Below are 19564 nucleotides of genomic sequence, written 5' to 3'. Positions count from 1 at the left end.
GGTAAACAACTTCATGACCCATTCTGTTGCTTAAGCCAGAGACTGGTACTCGTCCCTCTCTCCCCAGCATCCCCTGCTGCCTCCATCCCTGGCGTATCTCCTGGGTTCACCCACAGCGTCCTTGCTGTGGGCTCGCATCTGGTCTTCCCCCTCTGGTGATGCCTTCAGGGGCTCTGACCAGGTGGCTCCCTGCTCAGAACCTTCCCTTTCCAGGTGTGCTGCTGGCTCCCGCCACCTCCACTTGCCTGTCTCCTCCATCTCCTCTCCTCCTGCTACCTCCCCACCCCCAGGAGTCTAGCTTCATCTGATCACCATCTGACTTTCCTGCCTCTGAGCCTTTGAGAGGATCTTTGCCCTACTTGAAATTCCCTTCCCTGGAATCTGCAGACCCTTCCAGGAAGCCCCAAGCTGGAAGCAACCCTGTGCAGCCCACAGCCACCAGCTGGGCCTCACTGGGGTCACTGAGCACTTTTGTTCCTGGGCTACAGACATCCAGTGCCATGTTTGTGTCCCTGCTAGTGGTGCGCAGGAAACCCCTACAGGATGGGCTTGATTCAGATCCTCCCTAGGCCACCCTGAGCGGACATCACAGCTTTTGACTTGCACAAAACTGCAGTCCCCTTCCCTGGGTTGGGCTGCCAGTGCCTGGGGATCAGGGTGGGGACGGCACAGTACAGAGCTTGCTGGATAGTCCCCTTGGTGCACACCATGCCCAGTCTGGTGCCTGGCCACGTGGGCGCTGTGCTGTGGGGAGGCAGGGAGCCCTTCAGCCACACTGACCCGTTGCTTCTGGCATGGGCGGTGCATGAGCAACACCTGCATTTGAGTCCCCAGAGCACTGAACTGGGGCCAGTGGTCCACAGGCACCAAATAAGATGGGTTCAGCCCCCACTTTCTGCCTACACTGACTTGCACCCCACCTCCTTTCCATACCTCTGTCCACACCTGGGTCTGGCTCAGAGCTAAGGAGCAGGGACAGTGGAGGGCGGGGATGGCCATGTGTGACTCAGCCCATGGCAGGAGCCTCAGGCTAGGCCAACCAAACTTCCCAGCAGTTGCCTCCTTCCCCCATGTGTCCCTGAGCTCACTGCCCCCTGTCTAGAGGTGAAAACAGCCTCTCTTTCTAGGCTAAGCCCAAGAGAAAGCCCAATAGGGGTGACGTCTGCCACCTGCCTTCTCTACAGGGACACCACTGGGGCAAACAGTCCAGTGATTGCCAGCCTGTTGCACTGTTCTGCATGGGGAAACTGAGATGCAGGGAAAGGAAAGAGGGACCTAGGCCACACAGTAAGGAATTAGGGGCAGAACTAGGACAAGAGTCTGGTTCTGGGACCAACACGACACCTTTGAAGGTCAGCTTCAGAGTCCCCAGGTTTCCCACCGGTCGGCGCCTGGCCTTTCACTCTCGCTGCACTGACATTTGGCTGCACTGTAGTGTTTATGCTTTGCTCCTGCATCCCCCATCAGGCTGGGGGCTCCTAGGGTCCTCCTCAGCCCAGAAATGGGTGAGGCAAATGCAAAGCTCAGGGAAGGCGGAGATGGTCTGTTGTCCATGGGGCACCTCCCCACCAGCCATGCCCTGGTCCAGCCTGGGCCACCCATCTTCATGGGCCCCACCCAATTCTGGGCTGAGAAGGGTCAGCTAACATCCTCCCTCTTCCCCATCACTGCCCAGCTTTGGTAAGAATCACCTGCACTCACTGTAGGACTGACCTCATCCCCCTTCCTCCTCCACCTCCCACTCTGTTCCACACAGGAGCACCATGACACCAGCCTCTCCTGGTTTTCCTTACACCCTACATGCAGAATGTTTCCTGTCTCCCTGGAAGCCTGTCCCTCCCTGGTGCCCTCCCTGGGGGAAGAGTTCCGATCTTGGACCCTTTGGTCTGCTCCTTCTCCATCTCCCCAGCCGAGCCTCTCTCCTGAGCCTTGGATGTCTCACCCAGCTGCCTGCTGGATGTCTCTCCACACACTCCTTCTGTCACTCACCAACTGAGCACCCGTCAGAGCCTGGACCCGGGCAGGGTGTAGGGGAGCGAGGAAGGGCCTCTCTGTTCAGACCTGCACTAACTAGGAGGTCAGACAGATGTCTTCCTCCCTTCTCCCCCTACATTCACCGCACCTCCCTTACCTCCCCTATCCTCAGCCTTCAGCCTGTGAAGGCACAGAGAGCCGGGCTCTGTTATCCCAAAGACCTGAATTGACCACATCTCTTACTCCTGGCCTCCTGGGGACTTTGGGGGAAGTTACACATGTCCTTGGTCTAAGTGTCTCCATCTGTAAGATGGGTCTAACACTCCCTTGTGAAGATGAAAAGAAATGAAGCTTGTAAAACCAGAATTCAAAACCCATAGTGTTCAAAAACAGCAAGGTCCTCGTCCCTCCCTTCAGACCTTCCAGAACTCCGGAACTCCCAGGGACCCGTGACGACCCTTCCTCCACCCTCTGATTTCCAGGGTGACCAGATCTTGCGTGGACTTCAGCTCATCCTCCCCCCATTCCTGACGCTTTATTCTTGACATTTCCATCCAACCAGACCCCTTTGCTCCCTCCCCATCGCCACACTACCTTCCCTTCAGCCCCGCAACTGCAACCTCCAGTCGTGTTCCCACCACAAACCCAGACCCTGCCTCCCCTCTGCCTTATAATTCAGGATCCTTAGTTCCGCCTTCAAGGCTCCTAAGCCCCGAAGTAGGGCGAGGGCCAGCCTTCTGCCTCGTTGCGACGCTGATCGCCCACGGGCTGCCAACTCGTGATTCGCCTCAAGTTCCAACAGGCACCTGCGCCCAGTCCGCCCGACGGCGCCTATCTCCCGCGGTTCGCGAGCCCTTGCCCCGGCAGTCCCTGGCCTGGGGAAGGTGGACACTGACCAGAGTTCCCTCTGGGGGACCGATCTCCAGCACCGACTGGGAGGCATCGGGAAGTGCGCGCCCAGCTCTGTGGCCCCGCGGGGACTGCAGACTCTGCACCCGGGGACGATCCCCAGCGTGCGCGGGTTGGAGGACAGGGCAGAGCGGTGCTTGGACTTCGCGGGGAAGTGTGTAAGCAAGCGAAGAATCCAGGCTGAGGATGCAGCGCGATGCGGCCCAGCTCCAAGGGAGCTGAGCCACACAGATGGTGGAGAAAAGTCGGGGACACCGAGCACTATCTCCACCTGCGGTGCAGCCGGGCGCCCCGTCCCCGCCCCTTCCCCATCCCCGCGGGCCCCGGCCCAGCCCGCCGCGCTCGGTCCGGTGACTGTATCCCTGGCTCCCGACCCTCTCTCCCCTTGTGCCTGAGGTTCCCGCGGGCTTTGTCCCCCGCGCGTCTCCCGTCCGTGTGGTCCCCCCACTCGCCCGGGTAAGGCTCCCCGCCTCGTGGCCAGCTGCGCCCTGGGGCGGACGGAGGGCTCACCGCGCTCGCTGTCGAGCAGTCCGAGGCAGAGCCACAGGCGCAGGCACAGCGCGGCGCCCCGCTGCATCTCCGGCCGCTGTGGCACGGGTCAGACGAGCTACGGCAGCCGGGGGCACCGAGTGTGGGCCCGCGGCGCGGGCGGGGGCGGGGCGGGGCTGAGGCCGGGGCGGGGCCAGGCGGGGCTCCCTGGGCGGGGCCATGGGGTGGGGCCAGGCCTCTTGGGCCCGCCCCCTCAGCTCTCAGTCCCGCCCCCCCCAACCAGCTTGGGGAGGGTCCAGCCTAGATCCGAGGGTGCATTTTTTGCACCGCCGAGTGAAGGCTGGTCCGTGCCCCACTTCCAGCAGCCCTTCAGGCCTGCCCTGGGACCGCTCCGGGCGGGCGGAGAATGCAGGTAATGCGCCAGTCTTTCACTGTGCGCTAAAAAGGGAATGAACCCCGCAATCAAGACTGGACAAAATGTGGCAGCGCGCAGTTCTCTGTAATTTACTTCAATCAATAAATACAACGTTTAAAGTAAGAAAAAAGAGCAATAAACATAATTTGAAATAGCAATATGTCCAAAATTTGAGAACCTTTAGCAAGCTTTATCTTACCAGCCTCTTGGTGTATAGATGGAAGCTGCACCCTAGGGCCAGGCACCCAGTATAAGAAACCTCCATCCTTCAGGCATGGCCTCCTCTTTAGATCTCCTGCAAATAGTTCTGCTCTGAGCTCATTCATAAGTCCTTTTATCAGGTCACACTTTACTCTCTGACTTGGCAACCGTTTCACAGACTTCCTTTCTCTTTTCAGTTCTGTCTCTAGAATTTTCCTATTTAAAAACACATCCCATGACGATGACTATCTCCCTCTCCCACTTTTATTCTACTTCAACGCTTTTACTGTCCCTCCCCCCGCACGCCTGCAAAAGTCCGTTCATCCTTGCCAAAACCATTGTTGGTAACAACCGTGACTAAATCTCAAGGGCAAGTAAGAATGGAATATGTTACGTTGTAATCACAGATAGGTGGGGATAGTTTATATGGTTTAATAAGTGATGTTGGAGAAAGTAGGCAACCAACTAAATGAATCTCAATCATATGTTGATTTTCTTTCAATTGTTTTGTTTAGTCTTAATATATGAAAAGTATATATCAATGTATTACAAATGTAAATTTAAAGCTAACACCTATGTTTCAACCCCCCAGGTCAAGGTTAAAGAATGGCACTAGCTTTCCAGAAGCCCTTCCTTTCCCATCACAACCCCCTCTCTAACCTCCAAATCCTGGCTTTATCATTTCTCTGCTCTTCTTTATCATTTTTCTTGCCGAAGTATGTTTTGGTTTTTAAAAAACCTTATTTAAATGGATTCATTGCATGTATATTCTTTTGCTCAGCATATTTGGTGAGATTCCTGTGTCCTCTTATGAAGACCTATACTTCACTCATGGTCATTGTTGCACAGTCTTCTGTGTGATTCAACACATTTCATTTGTCCATCCACTGTTGATAGAAGTTTGAGACGTTACCAGTTTCCAACTTTTGCTGCTACAAACATGCTTTTATGTTTCCTGGTGTACACATGTCCTATTATCTCAGATATGTCTAGGAGTGACACTGCTGGGTCATAGTGAACGTGTCTTCAACTTTGTGGATGGTATCAGCCACTTTTTCATTATTTGTACCATTTTGCACTCCACAGCAGTGCAACTAGTTCCCTGCCCTCCACATCTTCACTGGGACGTATTGCCAGTTTTCATTTTTAAATTCAGTCATTCTAGTTGGTTTGTAGTGGCATCTCATTATAGTTTTCATTAGCTTTCCCTTAATTAATGTTGAGATTGGGCACGTTTTTACAACTGTCCATTTGGATTTCAAGTCTTTTGCTCCTTAGTACCGCGCATTGTCTTTTTCTTATTGATCTATGAGAACTCTTTATATATCTTGGATACGAGCCCTTACCTGTTCTGGCTATTATTGCTGTGTGTCTGTTTACTGACTCAGGGTTGATGGGATACATCTTTAAGTCGCAGTAGTCCACCTTCAAGTGATGATAGGCCACTTCAGGTATGATATGAAAACCCTACCATAGTTTACCTCCATTCCTCCCTCTCAGTCTCTGTGCTATTATTTTCACAGATTTACTTGTCCATATCATAAACCCCACAGTATATTGTCGTGCTTTTTGTATAAGCAGTCACTTATCTTTTAAAGACATTTCAGTAAAAAGAAAAAACATTGTATACTTATCATTTCCGATCTCATATGTTCATCAGATACAAATTTCCTTCTGCCTGGAGGACTTCTTTGAACATTTCTTTTAGTGTGGGTCTGCTAGTGGTGAATTCTTTTGGTTTTCATATGTCTGAAAGGTCTTTATTTTTCCTTCTCTCTGCTGGGATGCCAATGATCAGAATATTAACAATTGATATTATCCCATAGTCTCCTGAGACTTTCTTCATTACTTTTTAGCCTTTTTCTTTTTCTTTTTAAAAGAATTATAGTAAAATACACTTAACAGAAAATTTAGAATCTTAATCACTTTTAAGTGTAAAGTTTAGTGGCATTTAGTACATTCATATTGGTGTACACCCATCACCACCGTCCATCTCCAGAACTCATTTCAACTTATAAATCTGAAACTTGATACCCGTCAGTCACTTCCCATCCCCTCTGCCCCCAACCCCTTGATAACCACCATTCTGCTTTCTGTCTCCATAAATCTGACTTCTCTAGGTACCACATGTAAGTGGAATTGTACAGTATTTGTCCTTTTTTAACTGATACATTTCACTTAGCATAAGCTCCTTAATGTTCATCCATGTGTCAAAGTTTCCTTTCTTTTTAAGGCTTAATATTCCATTATATGTATAAATATAAATATATTATGGCATGTATATATAGCACATTTTATTTGTCCATTCATCTGCCAGTGTCTACTCAGGTTGCTTCTTCCTTTTGGCTATTTTGAATGATACTGCTATGAGTATGTGCATGTATGTATGTATGTATAAAGATATATATATATATCTTTGAGTCCCTGATTTCAGTTCCTTTGATTGTATACACCTAAAGGAATTGCTGGATCATATAGTAATTCTATTTTTAATTTTTAGAGGAACTTCCATACTGTTTCCACAGCAGCTGCACTATTTTGCACTCCTACCAGCAGCATACAAGTGTTCGGATTTCTCCTCATCCCACCAACACTTATTTCTCTCTCCCCCCAATAGTAGCCATCCTAATGGCTGGGAGATCATATCTTGTGGTTTTGATTTGCATTTCTCTAATCGTTAGTGACGCTGAACATCTTTTCTTGTACTTACTGGCCATTTGTACATGTTTTGAAAAATGTCTATTCAAGTCTTCTGCCTAATTTGAAGATTGGGTTGATTTTTTTCCCTTTAGCATTTTTTTTCCTAGTATGTTTCAGCTGGATAGTTTCTATTGCTATTTTTCAGATTCTCTGGTTTTTCCTTCTGCTCATCTACTAGTTAGCCCTTCCAGTGAATTTTTCATTTCTGATATTATAATTTTTAGCTCCAGGATTCTATTTGATATTTTAGTATATCTTCTATATCCATGCTCATTATGTTCATTTGTTTTCATAATATAATTCTCAACATATTTATAACTTTTAAAGAGATTGTCTGCTAATTCCATCTTCTCTCATTTATGGGTCTATTTCTGTTGACTGGTTTTACTCTTGATTTTGTGTCCCATTTTCTTGCTTCTTTGTATGTCTAGTAATTTTTATTGAATGTTATACATTTCTAAACTTTTTTATTGAGTTATAGTCATTTTACAACGTTGTGTCAAATTCCAGTGTAGAGCACAATTTTTCAGTTATACATGAACATACACATATTCATTGTCACATTTTTTATTGCTGTGAGCTACCACAAGATCTTGTATATATTTCCCTGTGCTATACAGTATAATCTTATTTATCTACTCTGCATATGCCTGTCATTATCTACAAATTTTGAAATCCCAGTCTGTCCCTTCCCACTCCCTGCCCCCTTGGCAACCACAAGTTTGTATTCTATGTCTATGAGTCTGTTTCTGTTTTGTATTTATGTTCTTTTTTCTTTAGATTCCACATATGAGAGTTCTCATATGAGCGTTCTCTTTCTGGCTTACTTCATTGAGAATGACATCCATGCTGCTGCAAATGGCATTATGTTGTCAGTTTGTATGGCTGAGTAGTATTCCATTGTATAAATATACCTCCTCTTCTTTATCCAGTCATCTGTTGATGGACATTTAGGCTGTTTCCATGTCTTGGCTATTGTAAATAGTGCTGCTATGAACATTGGGGTGCAGGTGTCATCCTGAAGTAGGGTTCCTTCTGGATACATGCCCAGGAGCGGGATTCCTGGGTCATTTGGTAAGTCTATTCCTTGTCTTTTGACGAATCTCTGTACTGTTTTTTTTTTACAGCGGCTGCACCAAACTGCATTCCCACCAGCAGTGTAGGAGGGTTCCCTTTTCTCCACAGCCTCTCCAGCATTTGTCATTTGTGGATTTTTGAATGATGGCCATTCTGACTGGTATGAGGTGATACCTCATTGTAGTTTTGATTTGCATTTCTCTGATAATTAGTGATACTGAGCATTTTTTTTATGTGCCTATTGATCATTGTATTTCTTCCTTGGAGAATTGCTTGTTTAGGTCTTCTGCTCTTTTTTGGATTGGTTTTTTTTTTTTTTCTTATTAAGTCATATGAGCTGCTTATATATTCTGGAGATACTGCCCAAGGCAACCTACAGATTTAATGCAATCCATATCAAATTACCCAGGACATGTTTCACAGAACTAGAAAAAAATTATAATAAAATTTATATGGAACCACAAAAGACCTAGAATTGTCAAAGCATTACTGAAGGAAAAAAAAAGAGGCTGAAGGAATAACTCTCCCAGACTTCAGACAATACTATAGAGCTACAGTAATCAAAACAGCATGGTATTGGTACAAAAACATACATATAGACCAATGGAACAGAATAGAGAGCCCAGAAATGAACCCACAAACTTTTGGTCAACTAATCTTCAACAAAGGAGGCAAGAATATACAATGGAATAAAGACGGTCTCTTCAGCAAATAGTGTTGGGAAAACTGGACAGCAGCATGTAAAGCAATGAAGCTAGAACACTCCCTTACACCATACACAAAAATAAACTCAAAATGGATCAAAGACTTAAACATAAGACAAGATACAATAAACCTCCTAGAAGAAAACATAGGCAAAACATTATCTCACATACATCTCAAAAATGTTCTCCTAGGGCAGTCTACCCAAGCAATAGAAAATAAAAGCAAAAATAAATAAATGGGACCTAATGAAACTTACAAGTTTCTGCACAGCAAAGGTAACCGTAAGTAAAACAAAATGACAACCTATGGAATGGGAGAAAAATTTTGCAAATGATGAAACCAAATGTTATACATTTTTAATAATATACTTATGAATGTCTGGGTTTGTTATGTTCCTTCAAAAGATACTAATATTTGTTCTGGTAAACAGTCAAGTTTCTTGTAGGTCAGCTTATTTCTTTTGACACTTATTTTTAGGCTTTGTTATGGAGATGTGGTACCCTCTTACTAAGGTTTTATTATTTTGGGGTTTCTACTGAATGTCTCAGGTGTTCAAGAAGGTCTCTTCCGGCTGTTGCTTACTTTTTTTGCATCCATAGTGTTCCCAACACCACTTATTGAAAGCTTTCTTTTCTCCATTATATATTTTTACCTCTTTAGTCAAAGGTTAATTGACTATAGGTGTGTGGGTCTATTTCTGGGCTCTATTCTGTTCCATTGATCTATGTGTCTTTTTGGGTGCCAGTACCATGCTGTTTTGATTACTGTAGCTTTGTAGTATAGTCTGAAGTCTGAGAAGTTAATACCTCCAGGTTTGTTCATTTTTCTCAAGATTGTTTTGGGCAATTTGGAGTCTTTTAAAGTTCCATATAAATTTTAAGGTTATTTGTTCTAGTTCTGTGAAAAAATGTCATGGGCATTTTAACAGGGATTGCATTAAATCTGTAAATTGCTCTGGGAAGCACAGTCATTTTAACAATATGAGTTATTCCTATCCAAGAACATGAGATATCTTCCCATTTCTTTATGTCATCTTCAATTTCCTTCATTAATGTTTCATAGTTTTTAGAGTATAGGTCTTTGATCTCTTTGGTTAAGTTTATTAGTGTATATAAAAGAAACAGATTTCTGCATGTTAATCTTGTATCCTACAACTTTGCTGAATTCATTTTTTAGTTCTAATAGTTTTTTGGTGGAGACTTTAGGGTTTTCTGTATGTAGTATCATGTCATCTGCAAATAGTAACAGTTTTACTTCTTCCTTTCCAATATGGATGCCTTTTATTTCTTTTTCTTATCTGATTGCTGTGGCTAGGACTTCCAGTACTATGTTGAATAGAGATGGTAAAAGTGGGCATCGTTGTCTTGTTCCTGAATTCAGAGGAAAGGCTTTCCTTTGAGTTTGATATTAGTTTGTGGGTTTGTCATAAGTAACCTTGATTATATTGAGATATTTTCACTCTGTACCCACTTTGCTGAGAATTTTTATTGTGAATGCATGTTGAATTTTGTCAAGTACTTTTTTTGCATCTTGTGAGATGACTATGTGGTTTTTATCCTTCCTTTTGTTGATATAATTTATTGCATTTTGGTTTGCCAATGTTGAACCATCTTTGTGACCATGGAATAAATCCAGCTTGATCATGGTATATAATCCTTTTTATATATTGTTGATTTCAGTTTGCTAACATTTTGTTGAGGATTTTTGCATTGATATTCATCAGGGATATTGACTTATAATTTTTTTTGTAGTGTCTTTGTCTGGTCTTGGTATTATAGTAATTGCGGCCTCACAGAATGAATTTGGAGTGTTAAATCCACTTCAGTGTTTTGGAATAGTTTTAGAAGGATAAGCATTAATTCTTATATATTTGGTAGAAATCCTCTGTGAAGCCATCTGGTCCTGGATTTTCAATTGCTGATGGATTGTTTTTAATTATGCATTCAGTTTCACTACTAGTGATTGGCCCATTAAAATTGTCTGTTTCTGCTTGGTCAGTCTTGGCAGGTTGCATTTCTCTAGAAATTTGTCCTTTTCTTCTAGGTTGTCCAATTTGTTAGCCTATAATTGTTTGTAATATTCTCTTATGATTTTCTGTATCTCTGTGGTATTGGCTGTTATTACTCCTCTTTCATTTCTTATTTTATTTGGGGCCTCTCTCTTTTCTTCTTAGTGAACCTGGCTAAAGGTTTATCAATTTTGTTTATTTTCAAAAAAAAATAGATCTTGATTTTATTGATCTTTTCTATTGTTTTTTCAATCTCTATTTTATTTATTTTCTCTCTGATCTTTATTATTTCCTTCCCTCTGCTGACTTTGGACTTTATTCTTCTTTTTCTAATTCCTTTAGGTGGTAAGTTAGGTTGTTTATTTGAGATTTTTCTTGTTTCTGGGGGAGGGGCTGTATTGCTATAAACTTCACTCTTAGAGCTGCTTTTTTTGCATCCATAGATTTTTGGAATGCTGTGTTTCCATTTTTATTTGTCTCTAGATATTTTCTGATTTCCTCTTTGCTTTCTTCATTGACCCATTGTTTTATTTTTAGTAGCATGTTGTTTTGTCTCCATGTGCTTGTTCTCTTCCCAATTTTCTTTCTGTAGTTGATTTCCAGTCTCATACCATTGTGGTCAGAAAAATTGTTTGATGTAATTCCTACCTTTAATTTGTTGAGATTTGTTTTATGCCCTAGCATGTGATCTATCTGGGAGAAAGTTCTATGTGCATTTGAAAAGGTTGTGTATTCTGCTGTTTTAAAAATTTTGTCCTGTACTAAATGTCCATCTACAGATGACTGGATAAAGAAGCTGTGGTATGTTTATATGACGGATTACTACTCAGTCGTAAAAAAGAATAAAATAATGCCATTTGCAGAATATGAATGGACCTAGAGATCATCATTCTAAGTGAAGTATGTCAGAAATAGAAAGAAAAATACCACGTGATATCACTCATACGTGGAATCTAATAAAAAGAAAAAAGAAGACACTAATGAACTCATCTAAAAACAGAAACAGACTCACTGACATAGTAAACAATTTTATGGTTATTGGGGGGGAAAGGGGGTGGAAAGGGATAAATTGGGAATTTGAGATTTGCAGATGTTAACTACTATATATATAAAATAGATGAACAACAAGTTTCTTCTGTATACTACAGGGAAATATATTCAATATCTTAGTAACTTATAATGAAAAAATATGAAAATGAATATATATATGACTGAAACACTATATTGTACACCAGAAATTGAAATACTGTAAGTGACTATACTTCAATTTAAAAAAAGAAAAAAAAGGAAAAAATCACCACGAATATTTTCTTTTAAAAAATGAAATAAAATAAAACTTGTCCTGTAGATTTCTATTAAGTCAAACTGGTCTATTGTGTCATTTAAGATCACTGTTGCCTTATTGATTTTCTGTCTGGATGATCTGCCCATTTATATAAGTGGGGTTTTAAAATTCCCTGCTATTATTATATTGCTGTCAATTTTCCCCTTTAGGTCTGTTAATATTTGCTTCATATATTTAGGTGCTCTTGCATTGGGTGGACATGTTAACATCTGTAATATCCTCTTCTTGCATTGATCCCTCTATCATTATACAGTGCACTTCTTTTTCCTTTGTTATAGCCTTTGTTTTAGTCTGTTTTGTCTGATACGAGTATTGTCCCCCCCTGCTTCTTATCATTTATATTTGTATGAAATATCTTTCCCCGTTCCCTCACTTTCACTCTGTGTGTATTTTTAGCCTTAAAGCAGGTCTCTTATAGGTAACATATTGAAGCATCTTTTTAAAATCCAATCAGCCACCCTAGATCTTCTTATTGGAGTATTTAGAACATTGACATTTACAGTAATTATTCATATGTATGTACTTATTCCTATTTTATTACTGTTTTTGTGCTCTTCTCTGTTTCTCTTTTGTTTCTTTCCTTGTGGCTTCATTGTTTTCTTTAGTAGTATACTTGTGTTTCCTTCTTTTTGGTTTTTGTGTATGTGATACAGGTTTTTGGTTTGTCATCACTGTGGGGTTCATATATATTGATCCATAATTATATCCACTTGTTTTAAACTGGTAGTCATTTATGTCCTAGGCTGTAGGTTTTCCCCTTTCAGCACGTTGAATGTGTAATGACACTCCCTTCTGGCTGCAACGTTTCTGCAGAGAAATCACCTGATTGCCTTATGTGTGTTCCCTGATATTTGACTCTGTTTTTCTCTTGTTGTCTCTTGCCTCTCTTTGACTTCTGACATTTTAATTATGATATGTCTTGTTGTGGGTCTGTTTGGGTTCATCTTATTTGGGACCCTCTGTGCTTCTTGCACCTGGGTATCTATTTCCCTCATTGGATTTGGGGACTTTTTAGCCAACAGTGGCCACCACCATCCCACCCTGGCTCTGTCCCAGCACCAGGTTGCCTCTGGTTCCGTGGTCTTGACCGTTCCAGATCCACTGCTCTGCTGTGGCATGGACTGAGATGGGCTGGAGCTTTAATTCCGTTGTATAACTGCATATTCTCCCTTCAATTCACATGGCAAGGCAGATGTGAGAAACTCAGCTGCCACTAGCACAGATCTCTCTTTGCCCTGCCTCAAGGGCCAGCCAGCATGTATGCAGTCCTCATAAACAGGGTTCAGGCTTATTCAACCCTTTTATTTGTTGCAGTGGTCTTCCAACCAGTTAAGGGGGCTTGTCTTCTCTACCTAAGACCCCAGGACTGGGACGCCCAGTCTGTGGCTCGACCTGCTTATTCCCCAAGGCAGGTGTAAACCCATGCAATGTCATTTTTCCTCTGAGTCCCCTCCCAGGGACACAGGTCTCAACCCAACCACATTTCTTCCCTTCTAATCTGATTATGTGTGTATCTTTCTTACAGCCTTGGTTGTACAGGGGTCCTTCTGTTAGTGTCCCATTAGTTTTCAGTGAGAACTGTCCCACATGTAGATATATTTGTAGAATCAGGACTCTGCCCACTTTTTGACCTTTTATGGTCAGCCTCTGAACTGCCATGGCACCTGTGGGAGGGCCATTTACAATGTTAATATATTACAATGAGTGTCTAATGAAGCTCAAATTCTACTAGAAGTCAAATCTCCTGCCATCTTGGGCATTTTGAAAGTTGAATTTTCTGCCACCTTGGTGTTAATTGCTGTGTCATTTCTTGAATGGCTGTGCTCTGCCCTCTTCCTTCCTGTCTCAATTATATATATAATATATAATTAAATATACATATATATTTCATCATGAACAAAATGTTGATAGAAATATAAACATTAAAGATGTTTCTGGGGAAGTCTCAGATGGATGTAAGGAACATGTATTGGAAACTGGAGGAAAACCAGCCCTTGTTACAAAGTAGCAGAGAACTTGGCCAGATTGTGTTCTAGTGTCTTGTGGAAAGCAAAATGTATAAGTGATGAATCTGGACATTTAGCTAAGGATATTTCTAAGCAAAATGCTGAAGGTGTGGCCTGGTTCTCCTTGCTGTTTATAGTAAAATGTGAGAGGGGGATAACTGAAAAAGATATTATTATGCAAAAAGGAACCAGAACGTGAAGACTGAAAAACTCTCAGCTTAAAAAAACTCTCAGCAAAACAATGAGAAAGTGTGTTCAGGAGAGAACACCAAGGATGTGGCTGGACGATCTTTACTAAAGCACTCATGGGGTGCAACATATGGATCCAGCTGTTACCAGAGCGCAGGTTCCTGTCTTGTGGCACAAAGAATTCAGCGACGAGACATGGAGGTCAAGAAAGTGAAGTGAGGATTTATTAAGTGATAGGACACTCTCAAAGGAGCAGCAGGCACTCAGGTGAGTGCTGTGCTGACTTCTTTGGCGAGCTGGTTACACCGGGTGTAAAAATGAATGGGCAGAATATTCAATGGGGAGGGCAGGACTGGGGGGTCTTATTCCCTGATTTTCTTCCCATCTCCACTCTCCCAAGAGAGGGAGGAATTTTTCTCCGTATTTAATCTGGATCAGGTGTCATGGCATTGGTGCATGCTGGGTACTTCTTATCTGCAAGGATAGTTCTATTGTAATGAGGGCACAATGAACAAAACGTTACATTCAGATGCTGGAGATTCCTGCCTTTTCCCACCTTTCTCTCTCTGCCTCCAGGACACTTGTCACCCCAAAATGTGTGACTTCTTCTCAGTCAGGAGGCTTCTGCTTTCCTCTGCCCAGGATGTGTGCTTTCCTGCCACATGGCCCGTGCCCCCTTTCTCTGCTCATATCCAGCTGTCGGCCTGCTCTAACGCAACCAACCATCTCAGCAGAACCGTCAGCCTGGACTGAAGATGACAGAGGTGGGATGAAATGAAGAAAGGCTGTCAGACTTTTGGGATTCAACAGGCAGAAAACAGGATAGAGCTGTCTGGACGCAAACATACCTCATCCTTCGAGTACAGGGAGTATGACTCTGAAGGGGGGACAGAGGTCGTCAGGGCTGCTTCTACCACCATGGGTCCAGAGGGGACAGGCCCCGGCAGCAGGGCTATTTCCTCACTGGTTCCAGAGGGTCTGGGCCCACAGTCCAGGGAGGATGGGCCAGGGCAGAGCTGCCACTTTTGTTGGTCCAGAATACACAGCATTGAGCCAAAGAGGATTTCATTCTTGAACCTTAAAGTCTAATGGAATTTTCCACAAAAGTTTCTTAAAATTAGCCATATATATTGATGTCTGTAAACGTGTGCTGTGGAAATACTGTTCTAGTGCTGATGCTGATATAATAAAATAAATCTTCAAATAAATTAAAAATCTAATGGAATTTGCCCTGCTGTGTTTTTGGACTTGCTTAGGACCTGTCACTTTTCTTCTCTCCAGTTTCTCACTTTTGGAATGAGAATGTGTATCCTATACCTGTCCCACCATATTTTGTATTTTGGAGGCAGACAGGTTGTTGTCATAGGTTCACTGTTGGAGTACAATTTTGCCTCAGGATGGCTCATACCTCTAGTCTTACCCATACCTGATTCAGACGCTGTTTAGATGAGATTTTAGACTTAGAGTTGATGCTGCAATGTGTTAAGGCTTTTGTGGCTGTTGGGATGGGGCAAATGTATTTTGCATGTGAGGACCTGAATTTTGGAGGACCAGAGGGTGGAGTGTTATAGGTTAAACTGTATCCTTGCAAATTTATCTGTTTAAGTCCTAAGCCCCAGTACCTCAGAACATGATTGTATTTCGAGATAAGAGTTTTAAAAGAGGTAATTAAGGTTGAATGAGGTCATTGGGAGTGGGCCCTAGACTGATACGACTCGTGTCCTTGTAAGAAGAGACGACTAGGACACAGAGACACAGAGAAAAGAAAGACCATGTGAAGATGCAGGGAGAAAATGGCCATCTACAAGCCAAAGAGAGAAGCCTCAGGAGCAATCAGCCCTGCTGACAACTTGATCTCAGAATTGTGAGAAAATAAATTTCTGTTGTTTAATTTAAAAAAAGTAGCAAATTACTAATACACGCATGTATACAGATGAAGATCAAAAACATGCTGGGTAAAACTGGACACAAGAGACCATAAATTGTTAACAGTTCATTTATATGAAACGCATCCAGAAAAGGCAAATTTATGGAGACCAAAAGTACATTAGTGGTTGCCCAGGCCTGTCAATAAGAATGGGGAGTGATTGATTGCAAATAGGCATGAGTTTTCTTTTGGGGTTAATGGAAATGTTATACAATTAGATTTTGGTGAAAGTTACACACTTTGTAAAGTTACTAAAAATCCCTTAAGTATAATCTTAATATAAGTGAATTTTATGTGTAAATTATATCTCAATAAAGCTATGTAAAAAAATTAATGGTTGAGAAAAATTCCTTAAGATGCTATCCGTTGGATAACAAAATTCAATGTGTCTATAATTAGGATTTCTTTCTTTTTTTTTAATGTCTAGTTTTTTTTGGGGGGGTAGGTAATTAGGTTTATCTATTTTTGCAGGAGGTAGTGGGGATTGAACCCTGGACCTTGTGCATGCTAGGGGTATGCTCTACCACTTGAACTACACCCTCCTCCTCAGATTTATGTCTTTAACTGAGAAATGGATTACCTTTAAATAGCTGGAGTAATTCCATTCATTTTGTGGTAGTATATCCACCCATCATGAATTTTTCTGTTTCATTTTTAAAAGGGCTTTGAAGCACAGCAGGCTGATAGAACACTGGGGGCTTCTCCATATGGTTAAAATAATTTTGCATAAAAATGAAAGTCAAACTCCTGAATTTTAGAACCCACGTGTGTATTTTGTTGAAGTATAGCCCTTTTGATGTTGCTTACCCAAAATCATATTTCCCTCCTCGGCTTGCTGAGAGCAGCACTGGCTGGGAAACGACCTGGCTGAGTAAAAAGGTCCCAGGTCAGTCACTAAGTAACAGCAATCCAAAAGAACGCGAACACATTTAAAAACAAAACAAAACACGACAACGCAAATAACCGAACCAAAGAAGTGGGAGTAATTAAAACACCAAACATTTAAAAACAGTCTGAATATTCTAATGTGTTCACCATTCAACTAACAAAAGTAACTTCAGTCAGAATACTTAAAGGGAGCCAAATTCTGAGTTCCAGTTTGAACTGCCAGGTCAGCTCTCCCATCTTGTGGACACGGACGACACAAAGGCCTCCAGGATCTGTGGAGAGGCGGAAGACAGACGAGGGCGGTGACAAAACGTGATCTTCAAAACAGGAATTCAAGTGTTAGGTCCCAGATGGCACTGCTCTTGGCTGTCCATATCAATTCTCTGTTCTGGTTTCCGGTCATTACAATTGGAAACCTTACTTCCCAGGGAAGGGGAAGGGGAGCCAGTAGGGGTACCCGAAAGTAAGATTCTACGGGAAGGGAAGAGGATGGGGCGCAGCGCATCAGCTCTGGCTTCACGCGTCCCGCGTGCTCTCTCCTGCCGCCTGGACGCCTAGGTCCACCCCTCCGGATCTGGGGGCCTTTCTAAGCAACTTTCTCTTGGGATGGCCACCCGCGGAGAGACACACGGTGCTGACCCTGGCGCTCCCACCTCGCGTGGGCGCTGCTGAGCCCGGAGCTGTTCCGGGGGTTGGGGGGGGGGGGGGGACGACTCTGCCTGGCACCGGCCCAGGACGGCGCGGGGGCCTGGCCGGGCGGAGGGCGGCTGCGCCGAGCGAGCGCAGCCCTCTCGCGCCGCCACCGCCGCGGCCCCCGCAGCGGTCACGGAGCGCCCCGGGGAGCGCCCCCGCCCCTCGCGCCGGCCTCGCGCGGCCCTTTCTTCTCTCACGCGTTCCAACACGCGTCACAGGCGGCACACCCAACAGTGAGCGCTTTGCTTGGGGCCCCTTTGGCAGCTAACGGAAACCTCTAGGGGCCACTGACTCCATTTGAAGGCCCCAGCCGTGCAGAATCGCGCCTCATGGGCGGTTACCTGAGCTGGCCTCGCCCTCGCCCCCTGTACCCTGTTTTGCGTGGCGGGGACCTGCCGGAGAGACCCCAGCGCCTCGGGTCAGCGCATCCTGGCCGCCGAGCTCCTCTGGCTTGCCGGGTTCACTCCGGGGCCCCAGCCCTGGACCTGTCCCGCAGGCTGTCGTACCAGGATCCGGTGGCTTCACCCCATCGTCGTCGGCGCCGCCGGCGGTTCGTTGTAGTCCACCGGCCGCAATATCCAATCCAGCAGGCTTGGTTCTTGCTTCTGGGGGCCTTTTCCTCGGTGCCCCGGAGCGGCCATCAGAAGCCAGGGCTCTACACGTGCATCTCCAGCATGTTCCGCACCTCGGTGCTCCTGAAGATGGCATCTGCCAAGGGCAAGCTGAAGATACGTGTGGCTCTGAAGCAGACGGTCATCTGCATGTGGTCGTCACTGTCTCTCCACCTCCCAAACCTTTGTGTACAGGAGACCCCAGTGATGGGTCTTGAAGAGAGTGGCCCACTGAGAGCCAAGACAGAGGAGGAACTGCTGGCCCTGGCTGAGGGCAGGAAAGGGCAAGCAAAGCGAAAGGAAGGGCACCCAGTCCCCGAAAGTCAGGACGAGCAGAGACGGGGCTCGGACGGCAGTGCGCACGCGCAGTCCGCGTTTCAGCGCCTGGTGGTCAACGGGGTTCTCGCTTCCTTTGTGCCCAGGCCTGGGCCTCTGAAGAGACACTTTTGTTCCAAGAGCCCGGGAGATGTCCCGGTTAGGAAATCCCAGACCCACTTTCTGAGCTCATGCAGCAAACGGAATGCCATCACCAGTTCGTACAGCTCCACCAGGGGTTTTCCACCGCTGCAGAGGGGCGGTCCGCGCGCTGCCGGGCTCTTGGGCCCGGCCGCCTCGCACCTCCACGCGCCCGCCGAGACAGCCGGCAAGGACCACCATCAGCCTAGCCCTTCGTCCTCAGTGGACCCGCAAAGGAAGATCGAGCCTGAAAAGGCTGCCGATGCCCCCTCAGGGAAGACGCAAAGCTTGTACCGTTCACAACCATCTGACTGCGGTTCTAGGCCCCGGAAGCGGAAGATCCCTCTGCTGCTACCCTCGAGGCGAAACGACCCACTGATCCTGCCCCCAGCCCCCCAGCCGGGTTATCGAGTCACTGCTGAAGACCTTGACCGAGAGAAGAGAGCTGCGATCCAGTGGATCAACAAAGTCCTGGAAGGGTAAGCCCGAGGCCATCGCAGACTCCTCTCCGCCTTCCGCCCCTCAACCCGCTGCCCCCAGCGCGCACGCGCAGCTGCAGGGTCTCTGGGAGACCAGCGCTCGGCAGGCCGGCCCGGTGACCTTCCTGTAGCTGGCTGGGCCGCTGTCTCCATGGGCTGCCTTGTTATTTTCTCTGTCTTGCTCCACCTGGCTGTAAAAAAATGGTTCCCTTTTCCTGGCCCTCCAGGCTCTGTTCCCCAGTACTCTGCTGCTCAGAGGAGCATTAAAGGAGACCGTCAGACTCCAGCTTTGCTCTTGAGGGAGCCCAGGGTGCTGTTCCTGTGGTTGCAGCCCACTCCCCAGCCCCATCAAGTCAGTTCTCCCCAGAGACAATGGCCCATCCCCATCGTCCTTCGGCCAGATGTGCCGCTAGGATTTGGGCGGCTGGAGGTCATCTGTCGGGCCCACCCCTGTGGTCAGGATCCCTGCGACAGAACAGGGAAGCTTTGGAC

The 19564-nt window shown here is 45.3% G+C and overlaps 2 protein-coding genes across 5 annotated transcripts in view; one reads left to right on the top strand and one right to left on the bottom strand.

Annotated features, from left to right (window-relative positions):
* Positions 1 to 3536, bottom strand: part of FLT4 (fms related receptor tyrosine kinase 4) — a 38881-nt gene extending 35345 nt beyond the window's left edge. For all 4 annotated transcript variants that reach the window (XM_074350097.1, XM_074350098.1, XM_074350101.1 and 1 more), the window contains exon 1: positions 3394 to 3536. In XM_074350097.1, the coding sequence (XP_074206198.1) occupies positions 3394 to 3460 (67 nt within the window). In that variant the 5' untranslated portion in view covers positions 3461 to 3536. The remainder of the gene's footprint in view (positions 1 to 3393) is intronic.
* A 13230-nt stretch (positions 3537 to 16766) lies between these two features.
* Positions 16767 to 19304, top strand: LOC105061996 (nuclear envelope pore membrane protein POM 121-like). The gene has a single exon (XM_010946134.3). The coding sequence runs from the start codon at positions 17856 to 17858 to the stop codon at positions 19074 to 19076; it is 1221 nt and encodes a 406-aa protein (XP_010944436.1). The 5' UTR covers positions 16767 to 17855; the 3' UTR covers positions 19077 to 19304.
* The last annotated feature ends 260 nt before the right edge of the window (positions 19305 to 19564 follow it).

This window comes from Camelus bactrianus, chromosome 22, assembly GCF_048773025.1.
Source record: "Camelus bactrianus isolate YW-2024 breed Bactrian camel chromosome 22, ASM4877302v1, whole genome shotgun sequence".
Classification (NCBI taxonomy): domain Eukaryota; kingdom Metazoa; phylum Chordata; class Mammalia; order Artiodactyla; family Camelidae; genus Camelus; species Camelus bactrianus.
This window is presented reverse-complemented; position numbering and strand designations above follow the sequence as displayed.

Coding starts and splice junctions, on each gene's coding strand:
- LOC105061996 (XM_010946134.3), top strand. CDS start 17,856: ATGGGCGGTTACCTGAGCTGGCCTCGCCCTCGCCCCCTGTACCCTGTT.